The 11,447-nt window shown below is 34.2% G+C and overlaps 2 protein-coding genes across 3 annotated transcripts; one reads left to right on the top strand and one right to left on the bottom strand.

Moving 5' to 3' along the window:
* Window positions 1–4,961: 4,961 nt before the first annotated feature.
* Window positions 4,962–6,480, top strand: LOC123212449 (protein ELF4-LIKE 4-like). Of its 2 annotated transcripts, none has more exons than XM_044631596.1 (2): window positions 4,962–5,228; window positions 5,904–6,480. In XM_044631596.1, exon 2 carries the CDS (start codon window positions 5,932–5,934, stop codon window positions 6,274–6,276), a length of 345 nt encoding a protein of 114 aa, XP_044487531.1. In that variant the 5' UTR covers window positions 4,962–5,228; window positions 5,904–5,931; the 3' UTR covers window positions 6,277–6,480. The 2 variants fall into 2 exon arrangements, with proteins under 2 accessions (XP_044487531.1, XP_044487530.1); XM_044631595.1 differs by having other exon boundaries at window positions 4,971–5,228; window positions 5,898–6,480.
* Window positions 6,481–8,547: 2,067 nt separating this feature from the next.
* Window positions 8,548–11,411, bottom strand: LOC123212448. The gene is made up of 9 exons (XM_044631593.1): window positions 11,066–11,411; window positions 10,887–10,979; window positions 10,733–10,785; window positions 10,430–10,525; window positions 10,270–10,347; window positions 10,046–10,108; window positions 9,762–9,935; window positions 9,514–9,609; window positions 8,548–8,877 (listed from the first exon to the last, which is right to left on the bottom strand). The coding sequence occupies exons 1-9, from the start codon at window positions 11,244–11,246 to the stop codon at window positions 8,803–8,805; spliced, it is 909 nt and encodes a 302-aa protein (XP_044487528.1). The 5' UTR covers window positions 11,247–11,411; the 3' UTR covers window positions 8,548–8,802.
* Between the last annotated feature and the right edge of the window lie 36 nt (window positions 11,412–11,447).

Genomic DNA, 11,447 nt, shown 5'->3' with positions numbered 1-11,447 from the left:
TCGAATTTCTGAAACTGAATCTGAGGAGGGGTTCTCAGGATGGGAGGAGGGCCTGTGTGTAGTTTGATGCATCTTCCTTACAATGATGAGCTCTGCATAGAAATGGAGATACATGAATCAACAGTTGTTCAAATAAAGAGCATGATAGACTGATCAACTAGTAAACTAATCGCATCAAAAAGTTGCAGGTGGGAAATGTTTGAGTCAGCAAACCCCAAATTTCTTTTGCTATCAAAGCCATTGACCCGTAGGAAAATCATTAGTACATTAGAAGCAACTGAATTTAGAGCCCTAACCCCATTCTTTCCTCAAGCATCACTATCAGCCTGTACGCATTTCAGGATAAATAAAAAATAGCATTTACAATCAAAAATTGCTGATCCGTAGTGAACCTACCTTAAATGCTGGTCCGAATGCTTGAAGCACATTGATGACACATTCAAGGATGTTTTCTCCTGGAAAGGACAATATGGGACAAAATCAACACAATTTAACTTCTCCACAAACATCATCCTTCCGAAATCTTAAAGGGCATAGCAATTCAGAATAATCCCACAAAGAAAACTACAGTGTATATACCTGGCATATCTGTAATGTGGGAAACTTCCTTGATGCTCAACCCTTGGCCACCAGCCTTTTGAATAGCAGCATAAACAGTCTTAAAAACCTGAGGACCAAAGAAACAAACTGGTGATTGGTCAGTTCTGAATAAATACTCAGCATAGGCTGCAATAGAGTCCCAAGGTATCAACATGGCCAAAGGTGAGCTTCTGCTTCATAATGGTCAGACTGACGAGGACTACTACTAATTTTCTGATCTGAAAGATCGTTGAATTCAGCATTATCCCAAAGTTCACTGCTGACTCTATAGCATCAGCCATTAAAATTCTTGGATGATGCACAAACACCATGATACCAGGAAACTAGAGAAAATTGACAGTTCACCAATGCCTTCATCGGGCAAGAGTGGAGAAATTGACAGTTCACCAAAGAAACTAGAGAAAGCAAATGAAATATATCCGCACACTGTAAATCTGCATTAAGATTAATCTCCCTTCCATAAGATCTTTTTCTCTTTCATAAAGCTAACAAGAAAATTGTGTAGCTCTCATTCCAGTATTAATTAGAAAGGGCGCTTTAAAAAGATTTTGCAAGAACAACCGAGAAAGTACAAACAAAAGGACCGCCATTACCCCAATCTGTCATACGGTGAAGAAGACTCTGTGAAGAAGTTTAATTATCAGTCAAATGAACATAAGGGAAGTGAAAAATAAGATTCACACAATAAATATTATTCCTTGTGCGTGGAATTTGAAAATAAATCTGCTACATAATCCATCAATAAAAACTCATTTACCATAAATTCCTTCTTGAAGTAGCTAAAGGCTGCAAAAAGATCATATTCTGAAAAACGTTGCAGAGTTTCTGCCAGAGATTTTGGTAGTTCTTGTGCTATTGTATTAACATTCCTAGTCCAATAACTCAACACATTATCAAAGATATTATCAACTTTAGACACATTGAATGATTTTGCGTTTGATCATTGAAGTTCCAAGATGTGATTAATCTTACCTTCTGATATTCCTCAGAAGCTGATCCAATGCCCTTAGATGCCTCCAAATTAGCTATCAGTTTCAATCAAAGGGCATCATGAAGGGCTGCCTGGATATTCTTGTCATCAGAATCATCCCAGTATTCCTGCCATAAAAAATAATCTCTAATCATACGATGAACACATCATTTATATATCCCTTTTATATAATCAAAAAAAAAATATATAACATTATTCTATTATATTACTACGTATTTTAGCCAAATGTCTATCAAATAATTGTAAATATTACACAAGAGCTCTTGAAAAAATATTTAAGACCTCTATACATTTGTACAATCCTTCATTTATAAGAGTTATGTTCTAGATCCTATTACATCGAATGTAATTATTTAAAATAAATTTATCGATCTAATTATTCCAATGAGATGAGAGATAATATTTTCATGGTCGTTGTCCCCTAATTTTTTTTAAGGTAAAGATGATAAGTAATCAAATGTATCACATAACTGCTAAAATTCATCATTCGTGTTGTATACAGGTGAATAAACTTTTACCTGCTCCTTGACTATGTATAGATAACGCTGCTAGTCGCTGGATCCATAGATAACTGCCTCTTAAAGTGTTGTTTTCATGATCAAGAAGGAATTTAGTTGTACATCAACATAAATTTAAGTTTGGAAAGGAATTAATAACTGCATATATGTGGCTGCTTGTCAACCATAAGAAAAAAGTCATGGCTAACAACTCCAAGGATCCTTGCTTCAGGAATTAATTAGCCGGTTATATGAATGCTACTAATGGTGACTTATGAGGACCCATATACCTTAGGTTATCTCATTTCATTTTCAGTTTGGTTTTAGAAACATTAAATAAGCAATCCCCACTGAAAATGACATTTTTTAGCCTTTTATGTATACCTGGACCCAATGGGCTTTTCCTAATTAAAGTATTTGTTCATGTTTTTATATTTTTCCACGAAAGATTTGATCTAAATTTTTTTAACCCCTGACTGTATAAATCACATTTATTTCCATTAGTGTTGAATTCAAACCGAATTGAGTTTAAACTCACTTGAATTTGAGTTTAATTTGATTTGCATATAACTGAGCTTAAGCTCAAGCTTGGGCTCGTCGAGTTTGGCTCTAGTTCGAGCTCAAATTGAGCTTTTAACTAGTTCATTATTAAAATTATGTCGTTTTAATATATATTAGTCAAAATGACGTTATTTTATTTCAAAATTTTTAGCTCACGAGCTTGACAAACTAAAACCCTAAAGCTCGAGCTTGAGGTCGAAAATGTTAAACTTTCAAGCTCGAGTTCATTTGAGTTTAGCTTATTTTGAACTCATTCAAACCGAGTTCGAGCTTAAACAAACTTAGTTTGAATCTACCCCTCATTCTCACGAAAGGTTTGATGCATATACAACTCTCACACTCAATTATTTGAAAATCTAAATACCTATCAACTATCCAACAACTGTTAAATTTAATTGTTAGTTATATTGATAAAAACGTCATTTCATCAGTATTATTTAAAAAATCTAATTTTATAACATTTCTTCACAAGTTTTAAAGACTGACAATTTCATCCTAACCTTAACTTTTTCAAATTTTGAAAAGTGACTTTTCCCTCAATCCCTAAAGTTTTCTTTTCCTCTTTTTTCTACCACCATCTTTGTCTCCAGCTCTCTTCCCACCCTAAACCTTTGTAACATTCAAGACTAATCAATGCACAGAGATGAACGTCTCTATCGATGAAAAGATAAAAGATAATCCATCTTTGTCTTTGTCTCTTTATCAGTAAAGAGAGACAAAGACAATTTATTTTTCTCTTAGTGCACTGACTAGTCTTGAGTGTCAGCAAAGGTTTTGGATGAGAAAAGAGAGTCACTAAAGACAAAGATAAAGGTCGGATATAGAGGAAAAAAAAAACCTTAGGGATAGAGGGAAATATTACTTTTTAAAACTAAAAAAATTGAAGTTATAATAAAATTGTCAAATTTTAAAATGGGACAAGGGAATATTATAAAACTAGATTTTCTTAGATATTACTGATGAAATGAAGTTTTTACCTTTACGATTAACAACTAAATATAATAGTAGTTAGATAACAAATAGATATTTGAGTTTTTGAAAAGTTGAGAATAGAAGTTTGAGAATGCATCAAACCTTGGGTGGGAATAATTCTTTGGCCTCACATTTTACCATTCAAAATAAAACTCTATTAATAAAAATTAAGTTATGACGCAATACATATTTTGTAATTGCCATATAACCCTTGCTATTTGACATCACCATCTGAGTAAATTCTTCAAGAAATCAGTTGGGTGACATGTCCACTCCTATTTCCTCTATCCTCCTTTAAAAGAATCAAGAAATCTTAGATAGGTTTTTACTCAAATCTTGTGGATAAAATGAAATTAATTCGTTTCAAACCCCAATAGATACCTCAAAAGAGGAACTATTGGAATGAGCACGACTAGCCAAATTACTAGTTTCACATGTGAGATCATAAATAGAATTAGAAATTTTAATTTTGATAAAATTCCATCTTTATCGCCTAGTTATCATTCTCTTTGTCTAGGCCATTTTCCACCCCATTAGAACCTTCCATTGTCACCTCATACCTCTTTTCCTCCCTTAAATGCTTTGACATCTCATTCTACACTACCGTCATTTGTGAATACATCTTTTGACTCCTCATCTACCTTAACAACTCCTATAAATCCCTCAAATTCTCCATCAACAAAGGTTCCAAGAAGCTCAAAACCATATACAGTGATAACCCCACCAAGATTTCACTTAAAAAACAAAAACAAAAACAAAGAGTCGACCCACAACATATTGTTATGACCTTTGTTTTGTTTGTTGTTTTTGGGCTCTTGAATTCTCTCTTCGAAGGCAAAATGGTTACAAAGTTATCTTTAAACCCATCAAGATCATCATGAAGATAAGCCACTGAAGATTGGTAAGTGACAATTGTGACTAAAATATGATTTGCAAAAAGAAACAAGGACTTCATTTTCATCTTTCTAATTTTTTTTATTTTGCTTTTATATGATTCTAGACATCTATTAGGTTTAGGCAAATTCACTTTTTTACCTTTTTAGGGTTTGCTTTTGGGTGAAAATATTATTTACACAATCAAGGGATAAAAAGGTTCTGAAGCCAAATATTGGGTGGCAAATGTAAATGACTCTTGTTCATGGTCAGATTATATTTTTATAATAAGCACATAATAAATCCCTATTATTTACATTTCATGATTGAAAAAAAAAACAGGTTAAATCTTGTTTTAATAGTGAAAACAAAGATATTTTTTCTGTCTTTCACTTCATCAACTAAAATAACTGACTAGAGAAAGATAAAATTTGTGTCCTTCATACTTCATTTATTTTCTTTCTCCCCCCTTTTATCTCCCCCTGCCCCTGCTCGCTCTGCCGATTTTTGTTTTTATGCTTCCCCTAGCAAACAAACATAGCTGAATAGTGATTATAAAAACAACAAACATCCTTCTACTATCTTCGTCACTCATATCGTAAAGCTTTATCTCTTTTATTTTTCTTTCTGTTCATGATTTCAAGGCCTCCCTTTTAAATTTCAAAGCTTTTACAAGATTCCATTTTTATCCTAAATAATCGTTTTTCTTCTCCAGCATGTTCTTCCATTTGAAGGTACGCGATGAAAGAGTCTCATACTTTAGTGGGTTTGTTACAGTTTTGGGTTAAATTGAACTTGTGTGTTTTAGGATTCATAATCTTTGTATGCTTGTGGAAACAACTAGCTTTTGTTTTGTTTTTTCTGCCTTGAGAAATGTTTTTGATCTCTTTAATTGGTATAGCAGTTTAGCTTATTTTTATAGAATAAAAACAGAAACACGTTGTTTTTGCGACACAAAATGATTTTTTTTTCCTTTTTTAATTCTCAAATGAAAAAGAAATGAAAAAAAAGACGTTCGTTTTATGGGAAAGATGTGGGCTTTGGTGACACAGACAATCCCACGCTTGTTTCTTTGGTTTCATTTGTTGTCTCATATGAACCTCACTAGTTCTTTATTCGGTCTCTGAGAAAAGAAAGGAAAAGCAAAGAAAGTGAAAATATATACCTCAACTAAGTCAAATTCTTTGGATTAGACTCCATTGGGTAGACGTTCAGTTTGTGAAATATTGATTCCCGTTTCTTTATTCTTTTCCTTGTATTTGGTCAGAAACCAAATTCGTGATAAATGATTCTGTCTTTGCAATTTTGTATTTTCAATTTGCTAGTGTAATAGTAATGTGTTTAGCTAAGACAAAATTATGATTCCATCTTTTTTGGCTTGACTTATACTACCTTTGGTGTAGGAATAGGACCTGGTTAAATAGAGGTGGAATTGAAATGGAAGGGGGTGTATTTTCAGGCATAGGTAATGGAGCACAAATAGATGGCAAGGTATTACAAACATTCGAAAAGAGTTTTGGGCAAGTTCAAGATATTTTAGACCAAAACAGGTTGCTAATCAATGAGATTAACCAAAACCATGAGTCAAAGGCGCCTGATAACTTGACACGAAATGTTGGTTTAATCAGGGAGCTTAATAGCAACATTAGAAGGGTGGTCCATCTCTATGCTGATCTCTCTACCTCCTTCTCCCAGTCAGTGGAGGCCTCATCAGAAGGAGAATCAGGTGGCACATTAAAATCCGACGGGAAAGCCAGTCAGAAAAGGATTAGATCCGGGTAGTTTATTGAGTCACAAGCATTCTTGTAAGTTTTATGTTATTCCCCGGTGGAATAAGGAGAGTATTTTGATAAAAAGAAGGAAAAAATTTGATGAGCTTCTGTTAGTCCTATGAATGAATTACATGTATAATGATGTTTCAAGCTTCAATATAATGAATTACCAGTGTCATCTTGAATAACAGTATTATCAACTCCTTAAAATCAACCATGCTTCTCTGTATTGATCCATAATCTTTTTGCATAGGTGCTCAGGTTATAAGTGTCTGCTTGATTCTGTGTTTCTTTCTTCATGTACTTGGCTTATTGATGGATTACATGTTACCTGTTAGGTTTATGTCTTTTGTACTTTGTCCAGTCTTTAATAATTGATCAATAGACTTTAGATGGGTTTCTGAACTGTCATCATAAAAAAAGAGCTGGGATTATTTAAGTTTTAGTTGTCTTTTAGGTTGTTACAGAGGCTCAAGTCTAACATGCTTATCATTACTAATAATCTTTTGTAGCCTCATCGTAATTTCTTATGATAACCCATGATCTGCTTTTGATGGGAACTTTCAACAACCCACTTACTTCTTTTCGCATGTTTGTCAAAAGAGATTCCTTATGATGTCTGTATCCTCTTTGAGATTTTATTGAATAGTTGGTATATACTGTTCTTTTAACCATGAGATTTCAAGTTATTACTCTCTAGAACCTCCTTTCTTTCCCTCCATTTACTCGCATGTGCACAAACAAACAATTTGATTTTACCATTGCTTTTGTCAGTGGACCCAGATGACTTAGTTTCATTTCTTCTGTGTTTTTTCCTTGAAGGATTCGTTACTTTTTTAGATTTAGGTGGAGGACCCATGTGAATGATTGCTGTTGATAGCTGGATTTTGGTTTTGCATCTTGAGCATTGTGATTTTTATCACTTCAATTATTTCTACAGTTCAGATTTGATCTCATGCTTCAGTTAACTGACCTTGAATGTGCTCAGCTTTGCAATGGTTGGATTTATCGAGTCAACAGAAGTCACGTGATTAATCTTTATATTTATTTTTCAACTGTTTGAATGCCAAATGCTGCGAGATTAGTCCTTGCTGGATGAAAACATTGGAGTAAATACAGCATCTTCTTTGTTTACGGTTTGTCAGGCTGTTTACAATAAGCCAGGACAAATACAAGTTTGGGAACATGGGGTTGGAGAAAGAATCTACTTATTTATTTACTCCTTGTTATTTATGGATTTGCATAGAAATAAAGTCCTCTTTGATTTTTTAATGTTAATAGTGGATTGCAGATGTTAGAACTATGTTGCGATTGAACTAACATATTGCAACACCCCTGTAATAAAAAATTTACTGGCCATCTGGATCATTAACTAGTCCTTATTGACATTATGATGATTTTACTGCTATGATAATTTATTAATGACATGCATGTATTAGATCTTGTAAACACTTTTAATACGAGTGTTCCGGCATAAATCACATTCAAGGTGAGATATGCATTTGATTTTTGTGCATCATGTTTAGTAATTCTGGTTCTCTTTCATTCTGCTGATCTTGAATCTGCATTATACAGTTATCATATTTAGAGTCCGAGATGCTATAAGAGCTTCATTTCTGTTGGATCCGATGCATGCATTGTTATGATAAATCCATATGATTTAAAAGTACTTGAAAGAAGAGAAAGTGTACTGGTGATCTTGTTAATAGAGAATCCATTTTTCTGCCTGGAGATATGATAAGAATATTTGAAAAGATTAAATATATTTTCTCTGTGGAAAATGGGTAGGGGAATCTCAAGACTTTTGATAAGGATGAGAAAGATTTTGGTTTAAAAATCCATATGCATACAGCACAATGAAGTGGAGGAATCAGACAATAAAGAATGTAAGTCTGTCTTTACTCCATTGTCTTCTCCTTTACTTTCTCTGTTTCTTTGACTTTTATATCTGTTAGGATCCCAAGTGCAAGGTATGAGACTTGGATCCCACATTAGAAAGTATGGGCAACTAGTGTGAGGTTTATATGCCTTAGGCTCTCCCATCTCAATAGCTAGCTTTTGAGGTGTGGTTTTCCTAAGGTTCGTATCAATATCAAATGAGAGTTTGATTTTGATTCACTTCCTTAGAGAGATACAGAGAGAGATTGCTTGTAGCAAAGCCAAAACAAGACTCTACAACTTAAAAGAATCTGAACTCAAATTATTTTTTTTTCACCTGAACTTCTTTGAATCATAAATATCAGTGATTTCTTGAATTATAGAAAATCTAATAGCTCTTATCTGATAGCAAAATTACAGATATTTATTTGACTCCAAAAGTGATAACAAGAAGGCTTGAAATTCACTTGGTCCATAGAGAAAGTTACAAACCATTTCATTGTAGCAACATATAGGCAGATTCTGTGTCAAGAAACAAATAAGCACATCCTTTCTTCCTCTTGTAGACCAATTTATGGGAAATGTCAACACTGAAAAATCAAAATAAATGGATGCCAACTGACAAAATTATGTGCATTGTTTAGGCATTATTTGGAAGTTACTGTTGTGCTTTTTCCATCAATCTAGTCAAACACTGTTTCCAATCTGAAACCTTTTCCTCTCCGTTAACCACCTATTAGCACACAAAGCAAAAGAGAAGAAAAACAATAAAAAAATGGTTAAACAAGGTATTGTTTTGGATATAACGTTGAAAATATAATCAGTTGATTGTCTCTTTTAGATTATATCTTTGAAAAAGGTCCCTGATGTTCTTTGCAGAAACTCCATTTTCATTTTGTTTCTGGGCTCAATTGACAATAAAGTAAAAGTGACTACATTGGGTGGATCACTTAATAAAAACAAAAACACAAAATTTTCATATTCTACGGTGCAAGTGAGAGTTTAAACTAGGCTTTAAACTTATGTTCCTCAACTAAGAAGATGTATTTTGGGCTAAGAATAGCAGTGTGAATCCTAAATAAAAAAATTGTGTGAATTTGACCTGAAACAAAACAATATTTACTTGGTTTGGTTTGGGCTGCTACTTAAAGGAGACAGAACTAAGAGTTAGGCCAATTGAACTGTAACTTGAAAAATGTTTTTCTTTCTCAAGATATTACTTATTATTGAGTTTTATTTTTTGTTCATCGTCCTCTAAAATGAACCTTCTTATCACACTTAACATGTAAGAAAATGTTGCTGATTTTGAGCTTTACATAAACTACTGTGTTTACGTGAATATATGGTTATTAGTATATATGTCGCTGACCTCAAATGTTAATCCTGATTGTGGGATTGCATTAAGTGCTTCCACACAAATAAGGGCAGCGTCCTCCTTGCTAAGGGTTCCCGTTGCAGCGCAACCCTGTTTTGAAGAGCAGAGGAGGGCATCTACATTGTTAGTATTCATAACTAAGAAAGATAAACACTTCTCGATTCAATAGTTTGACATAAAAGAAAAGAAAGTGTTCCAGCCTATTATGCCTACAAAGCATACATGTATATTGTATATTGTACCTCTTCAAATCTGAAACCTTGCTTTCCACCTGGAGTGTTTTCCAACATGCCAACCCTTATGATAGTGTAAGGAATTCCTGAGGCCTTAAGGCTAGACTCATCTTGCTCCGCTAATTTTCTTGCATTTCCTCTCATGAGAGCTTGAATGCCACTGCTACCTCTATAAGCAGATAACTGCAGCCTTATTTACAAGATTGACAAAGCTTTCATATTCACACACACACACACACACACAAATCTGTGTGTTTTTGTGTCAGAGATAGAAGGAAAGAGAGAATATATACCTGAGATAGGAGAATTACATGCTTTACTCCTTTTAAGCTCTCCACTTTTGATAGAAAACCTTCCTGTGAAAGAAGCAAACAGAGGTTTCTAGTACAAGTTGATAGCCAGTAAGCTAATGACTTCTAAGAAATGATATGCGAAACTTTACGCGCTAAATAAAACAGCCTATGACAAATGATTTGCGAGAAAATGGGAACTTAAGATTGACACAAATAACAGTTACACTTGGACAAATGATTGTGCGAACGCCTCTGAGAGCTTTCTTGAGGAAGGTTTTGTTGCTTGTGTCTCCGACCAATGACTGTGAAAGAACAACAGGCAATGAAATTACCAGTCATTTGAATGGAAATGAAGAAAATTCAGTGAAAACTTTTACCACCCACCTCAACATAAGTTCCAAAGGATTCCATGGCACTTCGCTTATCCTTCACCAGTGCCTTGATTGGAGTCCGTTTCACAATCAATGAGAGTATCAGCATCTGCATATATGGAAGAAAACACAACCAAGGTTCATAATTCTGAATTCAAAATCATGTTAAGACAACCATAAATAAAATCCAACATCAAGAAGGCAAAGAACCTTGAAATGGCATGGTGAAGAAATTAGACGAATCAGAGTTTAGATGTCAAATAGATGTGCATTTAAATCCTAAATCTTAAGATCAAATGGATAATGTCACACATACCTGACCGATTTCACTATCTCCATCTGTTACCAGAATATAATTCCTTTCTTCATCTGCTTTTTCACAATAAATTCCAAGTTTAAACAACCTTTCAAGAGATTAATTTACACTATATAAAACTCTAAACATAAACGCCCATAGCTTCTCAAATTACCTGGATAGTCATCTTCGGCTTCATCTTCCTTAAGAGATCCATCTTTTGGGAGAAGATCAGGCGCCCCATACCATTTCCTCAACTTTGGACCCCCTGCAAATCCAGCACCAACATACGTACATAACATATAGCATATAAATAGAAGTTTCGATTTTTCTCACAAACCACCCTTATTGTACCTTCAATGTAGTCTAGAATTTGATCAACAAAGCTGATCTTTTTCTTGGAGGAGCAACGAAAAAGAAGCCTTTTTCCGAAGTTTAAAATGAAAGGTGCAGTGGGGTTACGTGAATTATGAGAAAGAGAAGAAATCAGTGATGATTTGAAGAAAGGAGTTAAAGAAAGAGCAGCCCCCGCCATTGATAACAGCCTTTCAGCTTCACTACCCGTCTACTAGTATTGCTTCATATCAGCCAACCGTTGGTTTTCATTCCCGCTAAAGAAGATAATTCTACGGATAAACAAACTTGTGCAATTCCTTATACATCCCTGTGGTGTGTAGGATCCTGAAAGCCGATCGATTAGTTGGATGGTTGCGTTGTGCACGGCTGCAGCGTATAT

This window comes from Mangifera indica, chromosome 3 (genome assembly GCF_011075055.1).
Source record: "Mangifera indica cultivar Alphonso chromosome 3, CATAS_Mindica_2.1, whole genome shotgun sequence".
Classification (NCBI taxonomy): domain Eukaryota; kingdom Viridiplantae; phylum Streptophyta; class Magnoliopsida; order Sapindales; family Anacardiaceae; genus Mangifera; species Mangifera indica.
This window is presented reverse-complemented; position numbering and strand designations above follow the sequence as displayed.